This window comes from Triturus cristatus, chromosome 3_1 (assembly GCF_964204655.1).
Source record: "Triturus cristatus chromosome 3_1, aTriCri1.1, whole genome shotgun sequence".
Classification (NCBI taxonomy): Eukaryota; Metazoa; Chordata; class Amphibia; order Caudata; family Salamandridae; genus Triturus; species Triturus cristatus.
Window position 1 is genome coordinate 142478460 of NC_140583.1, and position 22546 is coordinate 142501005.

The 22546-nt window shown below is 47.8% G+C and overlaps 1 protein-coding gene across 7 annotated transcripts in view; it reads left to right on the forward strand.

The window, feature by feature from the left end:
* NAV2 (neuron navigator 2) overlaps positions 1 to 22546 on the forward strand; it is a 606131-nt gene that overhangs the window by 337579 nt on the left and 246006 nt on the right. For all 7 annotated transcript variants that reach the window (XM_085643594.1, XM_085643596.1, XM_085643598.1 and 4 more), the window contains 3 exons: positions 7269 to 7378; positions 15848 to 15956; positions 18283 to 18669. In XM_085643594.1, the coding sequence (XP_085499720.1) occupies positions 7269 to 7378; positions 15848 to 15956; positions 18283 to 18669 (606 nt within the window). The remainder of the gene's footprint in view (positions 1 to 7268; positions 7379 to 15847; positions 15957 to 18282; positions 18670 to 22546) is intronic.

Sequence of the window (22546 nt, forward strand, 5' to 3'; positions counted from 1 at the left end):
TGTAATAATGTGTTTCTCCAGACATCATCTAAAGAGGAAGACCTCCTCCAGGTCGTGTAATAATGTGTTTATAGAAGACACATAATCTAAAGAGGAAGACCTCTTCCAGATCGTGTAATAATGTGTTTATAGCAGACACATCATCTAAAGAGGAAGACCTCTTCCAGGTCGTGTAATAATGTGTTTCTAGCAGACACATCTAAATAGGAAACCCTCTTCCAGGTCGTGTAATAATGTGTTTATAGCAGACACATCATCTAAATAGGAAGACTTCTTCCAGGTCGTGTAATCTGTTTATAGCAGACACATCATCTCAATAGGAAGACATCTTACAAGTCGGGTAAAATTCAGTTCATGGAAGGCTCGTTATCCTGTAAAAAGAAATACGTATTAATGTAATAAAGTGGTTAAGTTAGACATGTTATCCTGCAGATAGGTTGTCCTGATAAAGGTTTTTTAATAATGTTTCATAAGAGGCATTTTCTCCTCTAAATAGAAAGACCTCGCACTAGTCATGTAACAGTTTGTTTGTGGTAGGATAGTAAGCGTGTATAGGCGTACCACATGTAATGTAACAATCTGCTTTGGTCAGACAACTTGTCCTGCAGATTGGCTGTTTTGAGACAGGTTTTTAGGTCTTGCCTGAGCCAGCGCATGCGCTGGTCTGGCGAGACATTTAGTAAGTGGGCTTTAGAAATCCGACCACACGCTTTTGCTTGTGGCCTAAAGCTTGCGGTTACGCGTGCGGTGACGCACACAAGCGTCATCTAGCTTTCCGTCATGGCTCATTTAGCGCTCGCGGCACCATTACAGCACGCGATCACTTTGGCGCGCACCACTCGTGTGCTTTTTTTAAATTTCCTTTTTTGCGCGTCTTGCTTTCCTCTCGGCCTTTAGCCGTCGTTCTCCCTCAGAGCATCCTCTCCGCCCCCTCCCCTGCTGCTCTCTCACAGCAGCCACATCACGTGCTCTCCTCTCTGCCCTCCGTCGCAAGTTCACTCCTGTACCTTAATCTTCTTGCTGTCCCTCAATGCCAACACGTTGCTCTTCCACACCTCCCACTCACGTGCCCTCCATCGCCAGCCCCCTCTTGTGCGTTGATCTCCGTTTAGCCTTCGCTCTCCCTCGGTGCCTCCTCTCTGCCCCTCCCCTGCTGCTCTTTCACACCAGCCACCTCACGTGCTCTCCTCTCTGCCCTCCGTTGCAAGCTCACTCCTGTACCTTAATCTTCTTGCTGTCCCTCAGTGCCACCTCGTTTGCACCCTCCCACGTTACTCTTCCACACCACCCACTCTCCTCGCCAGCCCCTTCTTGTGCGTTGATCTCCGTTCTCTCCCCAAAGCCTCCTTTTCTTTTTTGCACCTTTCTTCTCTCACCAGCCTCCGCGTGCATCTTCCTCTGCCCTCATGAGCTCTCCCTCACCTGCCTCCTCTCGTGCCCTCTACCCCGCCCTCTCGCTCGAGCTGCTTGAAATGCCTCCTCTCCTTCCCCATGCTCTGTCACAAGCCTTTGCCCCCCCGCAGTGTCCTCTCTCCCAGCCTCCTCCTTTCCCCAGCGCTCACTCCCCCCCTGCGCCTCGCTAGCCTCCTCCTATGCAACCCCCCGCTCTCACCATCCTCTCCCATGTCGTACTCTTTCCTCCCACTGCTCTCCCTCACTAGCCGCTCCTTTTCCATTTACCTAGTCCACTGGTTTTCTTCAGTAGCCTTTTCCCGGATCCCTCCTTTTGCACCAACCCAGACCTCCCCGTATCTCCCCCTCCCCAGCCGTCTACTTTAACCTCCACCCCGCCTCTTGTGCACTCTCCCCTTGGTGGCTCCCCCTAGCAACCCTCCTGACCAGACCGTGTCGGTACCCATCTTTATCTCTCGCCTCAAACCGCTCTCCCTCACAAACTTTGTTAGGACCTCCTTCCCTCCACCTGCTCTCTCATGTGCCTCCCTCCCCCTTGCCTCCGTCACGTTCCCCGTGGTAGAACCATCTATTCGCTAACTCCGCCTACCTCAGCACGCCCTCACCTTCACGCCCCTTCACTCTATAACCAGGTATTCATTTTCATCGTTTTACCAGTAGTCTCTCCCCTGGTCTCCTCCGCCAGACCCTTGTGGCCCTCTTTATCCCTAGCCTCTTTGACACCTGTCGTGCCCTCCTCCACTCCATTTCTTCAGCCCCCTCCTCTTTTGGACACTTGCATTCAGGGGTGGATTCCGCCGAATATTTTCTGTCCATTTTATTTTCATTCTTCCCCTTTTCTCTCCCTCCCATCTGTCCCCTTCACCAATTTAACTCCCTCCTGATTTATTTACATGCACCTGTCTTTTGTTATCTCTGTCTCTTGTTATCTCTGTCTCTTTGCTCCTCTCACTTTTCTTCTCTCCTCGATTTTTACCATTCCTCCCCTCTTTCAATAATGTCTGAATTGTCTCTTAACTCACTCCTCCCGACCCCTTACCGTCCCCTCTTCCTTCATCTCCCGTTGTACCTTCCCCTCTCACTCCTCCACATTTTGTACCATTCCCTCCTCAATCTTTGCCTTTATTTGCGTGTATCCTTGAGTCCTCCCACCCACACTCTTTTGCCTCCTCACTCAGCTTCTCCGCTCTTTTCTATATCTCTGTACCCTCCTCTATACCCCCCTCTCCTCTTTGGCTCTCTGTGACTCCCTCTCCACCACCCATTCTGTTACCACCTCCTCTGTGTTTATCCCACTTTATTTCTTCTCGCTCTCTAGCCTTCTTCGCCTGTGTGCCCTGCTCTTTACACCAACACCCTTTACGCCCCATCGTGCTCCCCCTTTTTTACAGCCTACACCTGTCCGGTTTCCTCTTGTCGCACTCCCTCCCTTGCCTGCATTCTCTCTCCTCCTTTGTCGCAAACCTTCTCCAGCAGTTTCACATCCGTATTCTCTCACTTCCACCTCTTTTCTCGGTTTGATTTCCCTACACATATTCAATTAATGCCCCCATACGCCTTCCCCTCACCCTCACTCCTCCTGCCCACTCATGTTAACTCAGTCTTTACTTCCACCCGCAAATTCCTACCTCGGCCCTGCCTTTCCTCTCTTGACCCATCTCGGCTTCCCTACAACCCCTAAGGTCTCTCTCACCCCCACAGCCATAGATTCTTTCCTCGCCCACTTCACAACCCTTAACTTCCCCGAAACCACTCCGCACTACCCGTTTATCCGTCCCCCTGAAAATGTATTCTAACCCTCTTCCATATCTTCCCTCCCACACCCCCTTTCGCTGCCCTCCCGTACTCATTTGTCTCCGACACCAAAATTCTTTGAGTCCTATCTTGCCTCCACAGCCCTCAGTGGGTCCCCATCTTACTTCCACGCCCCTCATATGCTCCTTCCCACATGCATTCATGCCCTCCTTTTACTACCCGCCCCATCCTCACCGTGATACTTCGCCTCCCTTATTCCTCGTCTCCTCCTTTACCACCTCACCACATCCTTCGTAGCCACGCCCATTCCTTCCTTCACTCACCTTCACCCTCTTTACTCTTCATTCCTTGTTCCGCCAGCCATCGATCACACCTGCTTCTTGCCCTCTTTCTTCCCCATTTCTCTCCCACTGAGATCCACTCATCCCTTTTCCCCCATCATACTAACAAACTCCACGCCCACTCATTCCTTCACCCATTCTGTGTTGTACGTGCAGCACGTGCTCTGCGTTTACCTTGTTTTGTGTACTTTACTCTGCGTACTCTCTTCTTCTGGTACTTGATTTATGTGGGCAAGGATGTATCAGTTTGCTAATGTCCACATTTATGGAATAAATGTATCCCACAATTTACAGCGTAAGCTACACTTTTTTTCTCACGACTATTGTCACACTTCGAGCGGTGTGAAGATAGTAAAATATTTAAATAGTTTTGCAGACAAAGGAGTGGAAAGTAGGTGGAAAATGAGCAAAACCTGTTTTAAAGATAACATTTTTAACAAGCATTGGCTTAGCCAATAGGTCTCGCTTTTGGGACCTTATAAGTATTTAGTTTTACAGCACAATATCCTTGGAGCAACAACATCACCTGTTGCATGGCTAAACCTTGTACCTTATAAGTGTTTAGCCATGCAACACTTGATGTTGTTGCTCCAAGGATATTGTGCTGCAAAACTAAATACTTATAAGGTCCCAAAAGCGAGACCTATTGGCTATGCCAGTGCTTGTTTAGTAATGTGTTCGTTACAGACATATTATTTTACAAATAGAAAGACATTTTATACGTCGTATAACTTAATTTAGACTAAGCTAGTGTTATAATGTATTAAGAAATATGCACTAATGTAACAGACATGTGATCCTGTACATAGGCTGCCCTAACAAAGGTTTTGTAACAATGTGCTTGGAGCAGCCATGTTATTCCCGAAACAGAAACAAGTACTGTATGTTGTGTAATAGTGTGTTCATTTCAGATCTGTTATCATCGGCATAGGAAAGTATCAGAGATCATATACAGAGTTATTATATAAGAGACATTCTTTCTTGTAATGAGGATGTCTTTGGCACAGGTGATGGTATAGTGTGTTGACATCACTGATGTGGTTAACTAAGAATGCGCAGATACAGACATGTTATCCTGTAGACACTAGAGTACCACAGGTTATATACTGAAATGTGTGTCTAATACTGAAACAGTATGACCGAAACTCTAGCCTGTGACAATGTTTATATTCTTCTATAGCCAGGGCTTTAATAGGGTCGCTCAAAGGGGCGTGGTCTGTTTAATTAAGGGTGTGGCTTTAAAACACCTCAGATAAAAACCTGTGCTTAGCATAGTGTGCCGTCCGACTGGTATTTTGCTGCTTCTTTCATTGCATCCAGATATGTACAGCAACTAACATTATACCCAGTGCTTGAAATGGAAAAGTAGAAGTGCAGGTACTCTGTACCAGCGTACCTGCTTGTTTCTGAGAAGTGCTGGTACTCTCCCTCTAAAAATAGTAAAGTGCTGGTACTCCGTACCGGACAGTACTGGCCCATTTAAAGCACTGATTATACCTACAACAAGCCAGGACTATTGGCTTTGTCAATGGTTGTTAGTTGCATGAGATAAATAAGCAACAACTGTGGCTTGGTTGTATAGAATATTGAAAAAGCTTCAATTCTAAAATGATGAGACTGTGAAAGAACTACAAGGAGTCTCTTCGAAGTTACATCAAGGCAGCGATGGATGGCACTGCTACAGAGTTGAGATCTTTTTTCACCCGGATGGTGAGGGCAGAAATGGAGAGCCCGCTAGGGACCTGTCTCAGCACTTGCTTCTTAGAACTATTGGTGCTGAGCACCGGCAGGACCCGGCCCACTTAAAGCCCTGTCCATAGCTATATAAACGTGCAGCTGTCAGGGGTGCCATGCTGTAGTTAGGAGGACCCACCCCTGAGTACTCCACAAGTGTTTAGACGTACAAGGATTCTTTCTGTGGGGTACACGTGGTACAATAAATAATGTGGGCTTCCAAGTCTCGGAGTTACACAACGTGTTTCAGAACGATCCTGCCCTCGGGTGGGAGAGTGAGGGGGTTGGGAGAGCCGGCTGCCTCCCCGTGGAGTCCTGTGCCCTTCACCCTAAGACTGACCAAGGTCCCTCGCAGGCCACGAGCCGCTCTTTGAGTCCTTGTCAGAGGGGCCCCGTGGCCCTGGGACTCACCTCTCCTGCAGGGTCCAGTGCCTAGAAAGGTTTAGCGCCTTCAGTCACGCGCAGCACAGACATCCCTGCTGCATGTGATAGGAGAGACGCGAGAAGAGACACGTGCGCCAGTGTGTGCCAGTCACAGAGCAGCACAAGGGCTCGTCATCTTACCTCTGCAGTGCCCGCGGTACTCCTGGACTGGAGCAGGCCACGCTCCCGACTCCGTCTGATTAACGTATTTGTTCAGATTAGAATGTGTATGTAGCACTGAGCTCACTGGATACCAGAGTTCTAGGAGACTCGACGAGGTCAAACACTATACGTTGCGGGAGCACCTGCAGACCTGCCACGTGCACCTTCCACACGTGCCGTGCACGGGTTCTGCCATGCTAGCGGCTCGGTGCACGTGTACTCTGTATATAAACTGGAGCGCCCTGGTGACGTATTTTCTACGCACCAGGCGGTGTAGCCTGGTAGCAGGGCTATTGAGTAGAGAATCAGCGCCACTACGCTCTGATCTAGGCTATCCCACTACTGATGATGTGAGTGATCTTGGGCAACTCTCTTGTCTTCTTGTTCCTCTGTTACCTTACCTGCCTGGGGCGCATAAGGCATAGACCACTCATACTCACAGTATGCGGCTCTTCTGGCCTTTACATGCGGCCCACTGGTCAACAGAAGCTCTGGGATGCTGGTATTCGTCTCAGCACTAACAATAAAAAGATGCTAAATAAAAAGGCAGACATTTATTTAAATGTTAATTTGTGTTAAAGAAAGGATTTAACTAGGGAGTTAGGCCCTGCTCATTTTTAAGAACATCTTCATTTTTAAAGACCTCTTGCAGCAAAATAGTAAAAATATGATAGTCTCTTCAAAATTCCAAAAAAGTATTTCATTAATATGCAGATCCTTTTCACCTTAATTTATCAGATTATATCGGTGCACTGAAAAGTGTTATTTTTAGTGCGATCGTTTTCAGACATGAATTTATAAACATTAATTCTTCCCTTCTCCCTGACAATAATGCCAATGGTGAACTAAAGAGACAGATCAGTTGTTATGTGCACTCTTTGGCTGACCTGGGTTCCTATTATAAATTAACACCATCATAGTTTATTAAATCAAAACAACACAGGAGAAGGTTTTTTTTGGGGGGGGGGGGGGTAGACCTGCCCCCCTGTCTCTCTGCTTCTAAGAGACTTACCCTGTTATTCTCGTGAGCTCACTCTCTTTATTTTCATAGGAAATTCTAGAGTTTGATTTCTGTAACTTAGTGTTCAGGATTTGTAAAACTGAGTTTTGTGCAACAATTTATAGCTTATAGCTGAAATTCTTACATATGCAAATACCTGCACGCCCTAGGCTGGAAGCTTTCACAGAAACCAGTACAATTCAGAGGATGAGGCTTTGGGGGGTTGGTACATTCAGAATATTTGCCCATGAATATTTCATTTTTCCGCCTGAGTGACCGTTTGGGATTCTAGGACAGTGTCCTTCGTGGGACCGATGAATTATGTAAAGTCGGGCGGGCTGCCTGTGGTTTCCGGGGGAATGGGACGGGCAGGCGGGCTGGTGATGTTCTGAAATTGAACCCACGGAGATTGACTAGTGCTGTGTCTGTGCTGCTTCCAGGTCACAGACGGACAGCGAGGGGAACGTATCGATGGATAACAGCACCGCAGGCTTGAACCCAGACCCGCCAGTCTTCAGTAAGGCGGGACAACCCTTGGAAGACCTATCTGGTGAGTAAACTTCGAGAGAGTGGGGCAACTGCTTCCACAAGTCATAAGCAAGGAAAAAGTCAACAGGGCCTTCCTGTCTCTCTTTCTTGTGTATGGAGCCTTTGCAGTACAGATAGGTGTCATGCTAATGTACATTAAATGCATGTTGATGTGTGTTCGTAGCATGTGTGGCTGTAGATACACGTGCGCCTGTTTAAGCATTGTTTTGAGCAATGTGTCTTTGCCAATTAAATCATAGAGTAACTAATCCATTCAACAACTTGCATTTGTCCGAGGTATACTATTTACGTTGGCTTGTGAAAGGTCTGTCATCAAAATTGCATTGGTACTAAATACACTAATAAATCTTCGTGACTTGGAAAGGCCCAGTGTGATGCAGCCTCCAGATTTCCGGTCTGTATCATTTACTCAGAACTGTAGCGATAAAAAGGGAAACCTGAAAGCTGGCGGTCCTACTTATACAGACACCGACTGTCTTGCGGTCTTTTTGTTGGCTTGGGGAAGCAGGTCGTCGCCTTGGGAGATGTAAGCATTTCCTCCTGGGTGGAGAAGTGTCCTTTCTTTGTAGTCGAACGACTCGGCCATCGGCTTCCAGTGGTGGAGTTGAGGGGTTCATGTGTCTAATTCATGTGCCTTCTTTGGCTGGTTCCGCTCTCAGCATTGGGGTGAAAGGGCTTCTACTCAACAAGAAACAGCCCATTTGCATCTTAAAGCGCCTGGGATCCAGGCCCCCTGTCTGGCAGTTCATCCAGGGAGTTGGGTTTGATTGTGTAGTGTTCCCGGCGCTGCTCAAAGGCCTTTGACCAGGCTTTCAGACTTCGCAAAATGGCTTTCAATTAGTGGCGCTGGGCTCCATCGTTCTGTTTTGTGCTCCAGGGTTGTTAAATCGACATTTAGTGTCTTCTTGAGAGCCCGGCAGTGCTTTGCCCCATCCAGGCTTTGTCATGAGGCGATTTGTGTACAGAGTAAGTCTGGCATGACACTTCAGGTATCAAATAGAACGCAAGCCACATGAAAGAAGGGAGCCCTAACCCACACCGTAGAGGGCTTTGTGCTTAAACACACTGCATGATCACAGCAAGTAAGGTGTTCCTTAGCAAACTGCATGCTGTTTACATTGAAAATAAACTTTGTATTAGGACTGCACACTACTGTGGCCAATTGCTTACGTGTGCACAGATTGCCTCTGATCATGCTTTGAAGAATATTAGCTACGCCTATCGAGCACTTCAGTGTGAAACACCCAGAAACCTCCTAAAAAGCACATTTTTAGTTGTAAGAAGATGCTTAACAAAAAGGACAAATCTCGGGGCAAGGGAAGGGAACCGAGAACTTGAGTCCCTATCGGGTCTACGAGCGATGTTAAGGTGTAAAGGATGGACGCAGTCGTCCTGTTTGACTTTAAGCCAATGGCTCTTTTGTTGATGGATTGATAAAGGTTTTGGAAGTCTTTGGAAACCAGAGTCATTCCCAGCTTGTCCTTTTGATCATCCTGTTGCTAAAAATGAATGTACACATCCCAGTCTGAAGCAGTCTTCTTCAGAACCGCGTTTACTTTGAGTTGATTGCAGGTTTCTGAGTAACAGAGGTAGTGGCGGGAAGATGTCTGCTTGAGGGTGGTACGCTTTATTGATATGAAAATATGAAACCATGTGTCACATTGCACTTAGTACCAGTATTATAGCATATCAAATGCATTTCTTTTTTAGGCGCTCAGTTCCATTGCCCTCTCACCATGTGTCACATAGTGACTGGAGAATTACCCTCTCCTCCACTTCCATCCCCCAATCTTCTCACTTCTTGGACCCTAACTCTCCCCTACTGTTTATTCGCCCCTCTCCGTGACTGTCACCTTCCTCTCAATTCACCATAATTCTGTATTCACTCCTTGACACTCCTGCTTCAGCCCGACACTATTGCCTCACCTCTATAGTCTTGCCTCCTCTCTATTCTCCTGTCTCACCTCTATCCTCCTGCCTCACCTCGACCCTCTGGCCTCACCTCGACCCTCTGGACTCCCCTCTATCCTCCTTCCTCACTTCAACACTCTGGTCTCACCTCTATGCTCTGGTCTCATCTCTATGCTCCTGCCTCACGTCAGCACTCTGGTCTCACCTCTATGCTCTGGTCTCACATCTGTGCTCCTGCTTCACATCTATGCTCCTGTCTCACCTCTATGCACCTACCCCACCTCGACACTCTGGTTTCACCTCTACGCTTCTGCCTCACGTCAACACTCTGGTCTCACCTCTATGCTCCAGCCTCACCTCAATATTCTGGTCTCACCTCGGCACTCTGGTTTCACCTCACTTCTTCTGCTTCACGTCTTCTCCTGGACTCTCCTGCCTCACTTCAATGGTAGTTCCTATGCTCACTCCTCATCACCCACATTGACTCCAGTGCCTCCCTTAAGTCAGTGCATCGATATTGCTGCAGCCCTTGCCATCTGGCCAGGTTAAAATACATCTTCACCCCCGGCCACTTTCCCCCCGTTACATCCCCAACCTACACTGTACTTTTCTAAACACCAGGATGTGACGCCTCCCTGTCATGCAATGACCCCTTTCCTCCTCCTGTTGCTACCCCAAAGGTGATGCCGATTGCTACATACACAGCCCGTTTCCCGAAGATAGCTATGACTTCTACCTAGGTGATGTCCCATGGCTCGCTAACAACGGCCTTTCTGCAAAGCATTTGTACAATCCATTCTTCTAATTCTACTGAGTAAAACTTTGGTTCAACGCATCTTGAGACACAAAATCATCAAACAAGAGGCGGCGTCTTTAACCCGAGTGCCCCTCACGGTAGAACTCATTGACACTAGTGATCCAAGCACCTAAGCTTTTACAGGCATTTATGAAAATATTGAAACATACCTCCTTAAGCAGGATTTTGTCCATTTAGATGAGCACCATGGTAATTAGATAGGTACCATGGTAATTTGATAGGTACCACGGTGATTAGAGCTTTGGTCCTTGCAGCGGGTCATGACCTTGAGGAGATGGGACCAGTTACTCCTTGGTGGAGAAGTCATTGAGTTATTCACTCACACAACACTTCCAATGAGGCATCACTTGAGCTTTGAGATTACAATATCACAGCCTCACAATACGTCTTCTAATGCTACAAACTCCACCCCACATGGGGCCCGACACACCACCCCCATGATCTGCCGGAGAATGCTTATGAGGCTGGAGCTCCCTTCCTTACAATGCACACTGATCACTCTAAGACCACAGCTAATTCTTGTGATGTACAATACACTCAATCTGAGGCTGGTGTGTAACTGTGTAATGCCGACCGATTACTGTGGAAGACTACAGCCCAGCCTCGTGATGTACACAGACTCCATCGAAGGCTAGTGCACCACTCCTTGTAATACCGATAGATTACTGTGGACGACTGCAGCCCAGCCTCGTGATGTACACAGACTCCATCGAAGGCTAGTGCACCACTCCTTGTAATACCGAAAGATCATTGTCGAAGACTACAGCCTAGCTTTTTGATGTACACAAGACTCTATCCGAAGCTAGAGTGCCACTCTTTGTAATACCGATAGATCACTGTCGAAGACTACGGCCAAGCTTTGTGATGTACACAAGACTCAATCCAAAGCTAGAGTGCCACTCTTTGTAATACCGATAGATCACTGTGGACGACTACAGCCTAGCTTTATGATGTATACAAGACTCCATCCGAAGCTAGAGTGCCACTCTTTGTAATACCGATAGATCACTGTGGACGACTACAGCCCAGCCTCGTGATGTACACAGACTCCATCGAAGGCTAGTGCACCACTCCTTGTAATACCGAAAGATCATTGTCGAAGACTACAGCCCATCCTCGTGATGTACACAGACTCCATCCGAAGCTAGAGGGCCACTCTTTGTAATACCGATAGATCACTGTGGACGACTACAGCCTAGCTTTATGATGTATACAAGACTCCATCCGAAGCTAGAGTGCCACTCTTTGTAATACCGATAGATCACTGTGGACGACTACAGCCCAGCCTCGTGATGTACACAGACTCCATCGAAGGCTAGTGCACCACTCCTTGTAATACCGAAAGATCATTGTCGAAGACTACAGCCCATCCTCGTGATGTACACAGACTCCATCCGAAGCTAGAGTGCCACTCTTTGTAATACCGATAGATCATTGTCGAAGACAACAGCCTAGCTTTGTGATGTACACAAGACTCCATCCAAAGCTAGAGTGCCACTCTTTGTAATACCGATAGATCACTGTCGAAGACTACAGTCCAGCCTTGTGATGTGCACAAGACTCCATCCGAAGCTAGAGTGCCACTCTTTGTAATACCGATAGATCACTGTCGAGGACTACAGCCCAGCCTTGTGATGTACACAAGACTCCATCCGAAGCTAGAGTGCCACTCTTTGTAATACCGATAGATCATTGTCGAAGACTACAGCCTAGCTTTGTGATGTACACAAGACTCCATCCGAAGCTAGAGTGCCACTCTTTGTAATACCGATAGATCCCTGTCTAAGAGTACAGGCCAGCCTAGTGATGTACACAAGACTCCATCCGAAGCTAGAGTGCCACTCTTTGTAATACCGATAGATCACTGTCGAAGACTACAGCCCAGCCTTGTGATGTACACAAGACTCCATCCGAAGCTAGAGTGCCACTCTTTGTAATACCGATAGATCATTGTCGAAGACTACAGCCTAGCTTTGTGATGTACACAAGACTCCATCCGAAGCTAGAGTGCCACTCTTTGTAATACCGATAGATCATTGTCGAAGACTACAGCCTAGCTTTGTGATGTACACAAGACTCCATCCGAAGCTAGAGTGCCACTCTTTGTAATACCGATAGATCATTGTCGAAGACTACAGCCTAGCTTTGTGATGTACACAAGACTCCATCCGAAGCTAGAGTGCCACTCTTTGTAATACCGATAGATCACTGTGGAAGACTACAGCCCAGCCTCGTGATGTACACAAGACTCCATGCGAAGCTAGAGTGCCACTCTTTGTGACACCGATAGATCACTGTCGAAGACTAAAGCCCAGCCTTGTGATGTACACAAGACTCCATCCGAAGCTAGAGTGCCACTCTTTGTAATACCGATAGATCATTGTCGAAGACTACAGCCTAGCTTTGTGATGTACACAAGACTCCATCCGAAGCTAGAGTGCCACTCTTTGTAATATCGATAGATCCCTGTCTAAGACTACAGCCCAGCCTCGTGATGTACACAAGACTCCATGCGAAGCTAGAGTGCCACTCTTTTTAATACCGAAAGATCACTGTGGAAGACTGCAGCCTAGCGTTGTGATGTACACAAGACTCCATCCAAAGCTAGAGTGCCACTCTTTGTAATACCGATAGATCCCTGTCTAAGAGTACAGGCCAGCCTAGTGATGTACACAAGACTCCATCCGAAGCTAGAGTGCCACTCTTTGTAATACCGATAGATCATTGTCGAAGACTACAGCCTAGCTTTGTGATGTACACAAGACTCCATCCGAAGCTAGAGAGCCACTCTTTGTAATACCGATAGATCATTGTCGAAGACTACAGCCTAGCTTTGTGATGTACACAAGACTCCATCCGAAGCTAGAGTGCCACTCTTTGTAATACCGATAGATCATTGTCGAAGACTACAGCATAGCTTTGTGATGTACACAAGACTCCATCCAAAGCTAGAGTGCCACTCTTTGTAATACCGATAGATCCCTGTCTAAGAGTACAGGCCAGCCTAGTGATGTACAGAGGATTCCATCCGAGGCCCAATCGCCACTCCTTGTAATAACGATCGATCTACGAATACTGTCAGTCCTTGTGATGTACACAAGACTCCATCCGAAGCTAGAGTTTCACTCTTTGTAATACTGATAGATCCTTGTCTAAGACTACAGCCTAGCTTTGTGGTGTGTACAAGACTCCATCCAAGGCTAGAGCGCCACTCTTTGTAATACTGATAGATCCTTGTCTAAGAATACAGCCAGTCCTTGTGATGTACACAAGACTCCTCCCGAGGCTAGAGCGTCACTCCTTGCAGTAACAATAGATCACTGTCTACGAATTCTTCTTCTCCTTCTGATGTACACAAGACTACATCCGAAGCTAGAGCGCTACTCCTTGTAATAGTGATAGATCACTGTCTAAGAATCCTGCTTGTCCTTGTGATATACACAAGACTCACGTGGCAGCCGACACAGGTAAGATCGGTGAGGCAGGGTGGGGGTCAGAGAAGTCTACATAGGATGGGATCAATTAAATGAAATTTTAAAAAAAATAAAACCACTTATCTTGCGCTCACCGCAACGGCGAGTCGGCAGTGCGGCGAGCGCAAGGTAAATGATTTTTTTGTTGTAATTTAATTTAACTTATCCCATCGTATGCCGACTTCACCGGCCCCGCCTCACCCCAAAGCTCTAACCTGTGCCGGCCGCCACTGCATGAATCCATCTGAGGCTAGAGCCCCACTCCTTGTAATACCAATAGATCACTGTCTAAGAATACTGCCAGTCCTTCTACTGGCCGCACACTTGTAACATACTTTATTATCATTTTTTCCACTTTCCAGCATTTGCATTCTGTTTGTTACTTGCCCGGCCCCACCACCACCTCACTTCTGTCGCTGCATGCCCCTTCGCCGCATGCACCTTCCCTGTTCATTGCTCCCGTCACTGCATGCCCCTTCTCCCCACTGTCGCTACTCATAGCTTCTTAACGTGAAGTCGCCTGGAAGGACTTGGATCCCTTTGCATGAGCACTAGTGACTTTACATAAGGACACATTCATTTTTACAGGCACAGGGAGATTAAGTGATTTGCCCGGAATCACAGGATTTTGAGCCGCGTGGAGAATTCCCCGGCTCCAAAGTCAGCAGCTCTGGCCGTAACGCCACCGCCTCTCCATGCTCAGTGTTGAAGCTAGCTACACTGTGAACAATGAGAATTTGTTCAAGAATATAAACTGCATATTAAGTATAGGGAATATAACCGTTTCAACTTGTTTTTACATGCAATGTTTTTTTTTTTACTTTCCCGCATCCGCATTCTGTTCATTGCTTGCCCGTCCCTACCACCACCTCAATTCCGCCGCTGCATGCCCCTTCCTTGTTTGTTGCTGGCCTGGCCCTTCCACCACCTCACTTCCGTCACAGCATGCAATTTTCCCACCCCGCATAGCTTGTTTTATGTAGCCCAAAGTCGACCAGAAGGACTTGAGTGCTCTAGATGAGAGTTGTTACATTACACAAGGATTCATTCATTTTTGCAGGCACTGGGAGATTAAGTGATTTGCCCGGAATCAGAGGATGTTGAGCCCGCGCTGAGACTAGAACCTGGTTCCTCAGCTCGAAAGTCAGCAGCTCTGGCCGTAACGCCACAGCCTCTCCATGCTCAGTGTTCCATTTAGCTACACTATGACGCGCTGATAACTGCAATGGGCATTTGTTCAAGAATATCAACTTCGTATTAAGAATAGGGAAAATAACAATTTTAACTTGTTTGTACGTGCGTAGCTTAAAGTAAATGAACCCCTTGTGTGCCCTTGACGGAACCACGCCGTCATGAGCCACGGGCACCGTGTGCTCATGACGGCGTGGTTCCGTCATGGAGCGGCCGCTCCTCCCACGCGGCTCGAATTCCCCGCCTGTGCGGGCGAATTAGAGAGTGGGCGGAGTCGTGACGGAACCACGCCGTCATGAGCACAGCTCGCCCGTGACTCATGACGGCGCGGTTCCGTCATGAGCACCGCGCCACCGTGCTGCCCCCAAACCCCCCCAGCGCTGCGGCGGAATTCGCGCCGCAGCGAATGGGTTAAAGGCACTATAATGCGGTCTGGGCACGTAATGTCTCTTTTTTAAAAAACGTTAAGCTATGTAGCACAGCATCTCTGACCGCTGTGCAACATTTAAAAAAAACATTGCCAAAGTAAATAGATGTCGCATAGGCAAACCCTATTTGCTCTGCCAATATTTGTTTTTGACTGTTTTTACCTCCTCCATAGATACATTCTGGAACTAAATATCTTTTATGAACGTTCCCTCACGACTGAACCTCTTCTGGTGGCACACCATCTAAAATGCAGTACAAACCAAAGCTGTTCTCAGACCATTTTTCCACCATTTGGTTTATAAGAAAAACATATTAACTGTCTTTTCGGTGCAAAAATCTATTTTTTTTAATAGAAATACCTGATTTCCTGTTTTTGGGGTGGGGGAAAAAATTGGCCAACCACCAGCATTGTCCTTCCTAACCTGTGGTCCCCAAAAAATGGTTTAGTCTGAGTAGATGTGCCCGCGTTTAAACCGCCAGAGAGGCCTGTTGAATGAGATTACACATGGAAACCATTGAATATGTCCGAAGAGAGCAGAGCTGCAGGTTAGCTTCAGAGCTACCTCTGCCAGGGACATTCATGTCTATTCTTCAGACCGGCTCTACTGCCACCCCTGTGAAATTCATAAGCATTTGCATTCCTTTTTAGGAGAGGACCCCGAGACTCGAAGGCTGCGGACAGTTAAGAACATCGCTGATCTTCGACAGAACTTGGAAGAAACCATGTCTAGTTTGAGGGGGACCCAGGTCACTCACAGGTACGACGAGCATTTATCTGTATTGTTACGTATTATTTGTCTTCATGGGGCTAAAGTCCTAGATACAAAAATCAACCTTCAGCGACATCCGGATCCAAAGGCCAGTCGCCCCTTCCTGCATTACTGTGAAGCGACTGCTCGCAGCTCCCGTCTGTCACCGCAGATCACAGAGCTCAGCACCTGCCCAGTCCACGCTACGCCTCCACCCTCACTGTCCCGAGGTGCGTTGCTTCCCCTTCTCAGAGACAACCAACTGACACAACTCAACTCTACCTCCTCCCTCACTGCCCTCTGGTACACTATGCTGTCCCTACTATGGAACAACCCTCTGACCAAACCTAGACCTCTCCGTCCTCACTGCCCCAATCTATACTGCTTCACCCTTCTCTGTCATGACCCAGTGACCGCCCTCAGGCCCTCTCCATCCTCACTGCCCTGATCTATACTGCTTTCTCGTCTGTTATTACGTGCTGACCCACCCTAGCCTCTCTCAGTCCTCACTGCCCTAATATATACTGCTTCCCCTTCTCTGAAATGTCCCACTGTCCCAGCCCCGCCATCTCTGTCCTCACTGCCTTGAGCTAAACTGCTTCTTCCTTCTCTGTCATGGCCCACCCCTGCCCCTCTGTGTCCTCACTGCCCCAATCTATACTGCTTCTTCCTTCTGTCATGACTTGCTGACCCGCTCCAGCCCCTCTCTGTCCTCACTGCCCCGATATATACTTCTTCACCCTTCTCTGAAATGTCCCACTCTCAGCCCCCTATCTCTGTCCACACTGCCCCGAGCTATACTGCTTTCATCTTCTCTGAAGTGACCCGCTCACACAGCTCAGCCCTCTCGATCCTCACTGCCCCAATCTATACTGCTTCCCCCTTCTCTGGAATGACCCACTCACACAGCTCAGCCCCTCTCCATCCTCACTGTCCGATCTATACTGCTTCCCCCTTCTCTGGAATGACCCACTCACACAGCTCAGCCCCTCTCCATCCTCACTGCCCCAATCTATACTGCTTCCCCCTTCTCTGGAATGACCCACTCACACAGCTTAGCCCCTCTCCATCCTCACTGCCCCAATCTATACTGCTTCCCCATTCCCTGGAATGACCCACTCACACAGCTCAGCCCCTCTCCATCCTCACTGCCCCAATCTATACTGCTTCCCCCTTCTCTGGAATGACCCACTCACACAGCTTAGCCCCTCTCCATCCTCACTGCCCCAATCTATACTGCTTCCCCATTCCCTGGAATGACCCACTCACACAGCTCAGCCCCACTCCAGCCCCACTGCTACCCCCTTCCCTGGAATGACCCACTGTCCGATCTATACTGCTTCCCCCTTCTCTGGAATGACCCACTCACACAGCTCAGCCCCTCTCCATCCTCACTGCCCCAATCTATACTGCTTCCCCATTCCCTGGAATGACCCACTCACACAGCTCAGCCCCTCTCTATCCTCACTGCCCCAATCTATACTGCTTCCCCATTCCCTGGAATGACCCACTCACACAGCTCAGCCCCACTCCAGCCTCACTGCTACCCCCTTCCCTGGAATGACCCACTGTCCGATCTATACTGCTTCCCCCTTCTCTGGAATGATCCGATGACCTTTCTGGGCACTTAGCTCACGTGCTGTGCACTTTTAACGTGCAGCGCTGCCCCAAGAGGCGCTTTGTTTAACTTTGCCATTACTCCTTTTCCTGAAGTCGCAGACCCCTGCGCTGGTTGTTTATAGAAACGCTGGTGTTTGAGGAGTGAGTGTCAGGTTAATGTTGTGCAAGACATTCCTGTCCTGACGCTTCATTTTCAGCTCATTAACGCATCGTGATCTTTACATTCGAGCGTCCATGTTTCATTTTTTACAAGTTTGGTTCTACATTACTTATTTTTCCCTCAGCTCTGCAATGTGTTGCGCTGTTATGTACAAACCTGTGGATAGAAGTCACTGCAGACACATCTCAGCCATTGTTTCATTGATATTAGAAGTCTACAACACATGCCTTTGCCATGACAATGTGTCATTCCCTCTCTTCTGAACGTACACTCACCCTAAACTTAGCCAAACATAAGGTTTGATTTATTACCAGAACAGGGCAGGGGGCTTCTTAAACGCCCCCTGTGGATATTGTTTCCACTTCATGCTCATTGTTGGTCAGTGATGGCATCCATAGTCTTTTCCCGGGATCCTTTGCGACTAACATGCACGCCCTCGCCATCATTGAAAATTGCATCTAGAATTTCTAAGCTTGGCATTCAGATGTCTGTTAATGCAGTTTGAGGGATACATTAACAAATATGAAACATTGAAAACGTTGTCCTTTTTTGTAGCACATTGGAAACCACGTTTGACACCAACGTCACCACGGAAATCAGCGGGCGCAGTATCCTTAGCTTGGCAGGCAGGTCCGCGCCAATGCCATGGCGGCTGGGTCAGTCCAGCCCCCGTCTCCAGGCTGGAGACGCCCCCTCCATGGGCAACGGGTACCCACCTCGAGCCAACGCCAGCCGCTTCATCAGCGCCGAGGCTGGGCGCTACATATACTCTGCCCCCCTGCGGCGGCAGCTGGCATCGCGGGGAGGCAACCTCCACGGGGACATTACGGACAAGAATGGCGACGACCTGGAGCTCGAGGGCGTTAGTTTGGATGCCACGGGCTACATGAGCGACGGGGATGTACTGAGCAAGAACCTGAGGACGGACGACATCACCAGCGGGTAAGGAGGGTCGCTCAAACGTGACGTGGCATTGTTGGCTGTCAGATGACGTATGAGCTACCGGTCCCATACACTGTGTCTTGGATTTAAAAAATGTATTGATTGTCTTTGGTGCTCTGAATACTAATGCTGTTGAGCCTTAGTTGTGTTATCAATTAAAGTCAAATATGTTTCTGAAGGCTCCACTTCACATAAGGAAGAGGGGAGTTCTTAAAAGCTGATTTTGTGTTCAGTTACCTTTCATTTATTGCTGATTTTCTGTATATTACCAATTCGGCAACTGATCCTTTGAAGGGCGCCCTCCATCAGAGAAGGGTGGCATGGGCAAAGTGGGTACTTGCCCAGGGCCCACACGGTCCCAAGCACCCTCTGAAGAAGGGATATTTTTCTAAGTTTATATCACCTCTATTTCCTTATCTCGACTACTCTTCCTCTCTCTGCCTACCTCTTACCTCCATTCTTTCACAGTCATTCTAAGTCATTTTGGTGACCCTGGGTAAGACCTATTTCTGATGTTTTTGTCTGACCCTATCCCGAAAGTTGAAGTATAATTCGATATTCTGTTTGACATCATGTGAGCTTTAATTAGCAGAAAACGTGTAACAGATTTAAAGTTGTTACGAACAGGGGGGTCCAAAATGTATGTTGCCTGAGACCCCAAAATCCATAAAATGATGGGTGGTGGGGATACTTTGACACCAGACGGTCTTGCACGGTGCTTTAAACTGAAAGAGCTGGTTGCGTCAGGCAGAGTTATGCATCTTGGTCGCTGAGCAATGCTATGTTATGGCCAGGACCACTGGAATTATGCGATTGTGCAGCTGTGGCTTTTTTCGCATAGTTATATATTTTCTGAATTCGCCACATAATCCATCATGTGCTGCATGATTTGCAGATTTTAACCCAAAAAAATGGTTTCTATCTTAAACAGTTTAAAAGTTACTAAAAATGCAGTGGCACATATTGCCGTGCAGTGGAAGGCTCCTTGCAAAGGTTCACTGGTCACTTTTCTGTTGCCTATTGCTTTATTTGGGTGTCAAACTGATTCTAATGACGTGCAACCAATGCCTAGACAGTGTTAACAAGTGTAAAAATAACAAAATAATGAAGTAAGACTATCACAAAATGTGCCGCGTTACACCGCTTAATTTGTCTTTTTTATCCGCATAATTTACTCAATCATGCCACATAATTTGGCCTTTTCCTGCCACATACTTCTAATGGCCCTGGTTATGGCACAGTAGACTGCGCCATCACTCTCGAGAGCATGTCCGGCTGCTAACTGTGAGCCCAGGCCGGCACATGATGATTGTAGATGTAACAAGAGAAAAAGCTGTTGTGAGTGGTTGAACAAACAATAAGGCTTCCTTGGCCTTTTTCTCATGCTGAATGAAACTTCGTTTTCCATTTCAAGCCGAGCGATTCGATAGTATCAGCGCGTTACCACTAGATGGCGCTGTTACTGTAGTTATTCACTGCAGAGTCAACTTCTAGCCATGAGAACGTGAATGTAGACCGTTCATCTCGAGAAGCGAGAGGGCACTTGGCGTGAAAGTGCCACCTTGGCAGAAGGAACCGATTTAGTTTAGTTGGATTACTTGGGTTTGTAATAATATTATTCAACATCATCTGTAGGTCACTTGTCAGGCAGGGGCATGCTTCCATTGTTATGTGCAAGTGTATTTATGGGAGTGTGCTCGTACTTTTTGCTTAAATATTTTGGATTCTCGAGTGTTGATTATGGCTTCGGTGTGTAGCATTCGTTGAAGTTATTTCAAATCATATTAATGAGCGTTTTGAAGCGCATACCATAAGCTGAGTTGCCTTTTCACTTTTAAATAATAGTTGCCAAGGATTTTCATTGGGCCTCCCCTTAGGAAGGATGAAAGCCTGATCCAGCCCTGCTGCGCAACTGAGCCGGAAGTCATTCCAAGTTGCCTGATATATGTTCTCGAAACTTTCGCCCCAGCTCTTTAGATGGAAGTAGGGGCTAGGGAGTAAACTTTCCGGTCCAGATTTTTTTTGCCACGTTCTCAAATCTTTGTGCGCTCGGGGAACCGACTTTGTTTATGTGCGTCAGAGTTCTCAAACCTTAAGAACCTTGGAGGCCATGGAAACAATCGAGGGTCATTAGTAAGCGCTATATAAACAAGCATGTGCAAAGCAATAGGTCTCACATTTGCGAGACTATGACCTACTGGCATTGTAAATAACAGTGCCTTTTATTTATGTGTTTTCAAAACCTGCAGCGGTGCCGGTGCGTGAACACACACTTTGTACTTGCAGTCGTTGCTGACGAGAAGCAAAGGAGGCGCAGTGACTGCCAGCCTAGCTTCTTGTAAGCAACAACTGTAAGTACAAAGTGCGTGTTTACGCACCGGTTACAGGTTTTTGGGTTTTTTGTACGCCTCCAAGGAGCTATATATAGTCAGGGCTCAAGTCGGGGTACCACACGGGTGGACGGCGTCCCCCCACTTATTTTACCGGGTTTTTACCGGGTGGACGCCGTCCACCCTGCCCAAAAGATGGAGCCGGTACCCGAGCCTGCGCGCGCGCTCAGCACTCACCAAACCTAAACTTCTATTGTCTTTGCCCTTTGAACCTGCCCCCATCGCCTTCTAACCTTTGTTAATTAGTGGGGACTCCGTCTCGTGACGTCACTTCCGGCTGTGAGGTCACTTCCGGTGACACCACCTAACTTGGAGCGTCCCCCCACTTCTTTTTTTAGGACTTGTGCCCTGTATATAGTAAAGTAAGGAGCATGTCGGTGTTTTCTCTTTTCATAAAATGTTCTTGCCACCATAACGGAACTTATAAAATTATATTTTCTTCTGCTTGTTCAATGGGGGTCGCTCACATTTTTAGGCAATGATTCGCCGCAATGTTCAAATCTTTGCCGCTACATGTTGCGTCTCATTGTGCCATAAAGTTTCGGCTTTGCAGCGCCATCTGCCGGCGGAGACTTAACATTGCCGGGTCATGCCCAGCCTTTGAGGAGCTTGCACCGGGCTGTCCTACACTGCAGATGTACACATTGATGCTTCATACCCATTTTATGGGCAGCACGGGCAGAGCTGCAGAACACCCCAGCAATGCACCCCTCAGAGACTGGGTGCCGTTGATGCCAGGCGAGGTCACGTTAAGACGTTTGTGGCATGAATGGCCCATTATTGCTTGTTGTACTTTCACAGTACCGCCGTTTTTGGGAGATCGCGAGTGTGTGTTGTTATTGGCACAGCTCACCGAGCGGGAACGGAAGCCAAGAGTCTTGTGGGGCCAAAATAAATGGCCTTCACAGGACAAATTGTGCGAGTTCCCAGTTTCTGGTCATGGGAAGCGAGGGCTTTCCTCCAGACCTGTAGAGAGCGCCCACCGGTCCCGGCGACGGTTGGTGGTTGATGAGATGTCTAAACACAGGTTCGATTCTGGGAAAGTCCGCAATGTACTTTTCCAAATTCACCTCACATTATTTATTTTATATCCGATTAGCATGGCAGGCGGCTCCTGGGGAGAAAGAGGGGTGGCTGATGGTTTTACGAATGGCTATAAAAGGATTTTAAGGCTTTTGGGTAGTCAGACGAGAGCACTTTTAAAGCCATTTCAGCTAAAGTTGCATGACGTCTGTGATTGCTGTCTTGTTCTGAGTGGTGAACAGTCTGTATCTCCTTGGCCATAGTCCGCACAACCGGTTGTGTCGTCACTCAGCAACAAGGCCAGGGTGGGGCCGCACCAGTGCCTACTCTGTGAAAATGTAAGTGCCAGGGCCCAAGGTCTTCATTCCAGCTGGCAGTACCCACAGGTCCTGCTGCCACTGCTGGTGCCAACTTTACTTATCACACGTAAACCAGTGGGACACTTTGGACAATTTGGGGTCAGC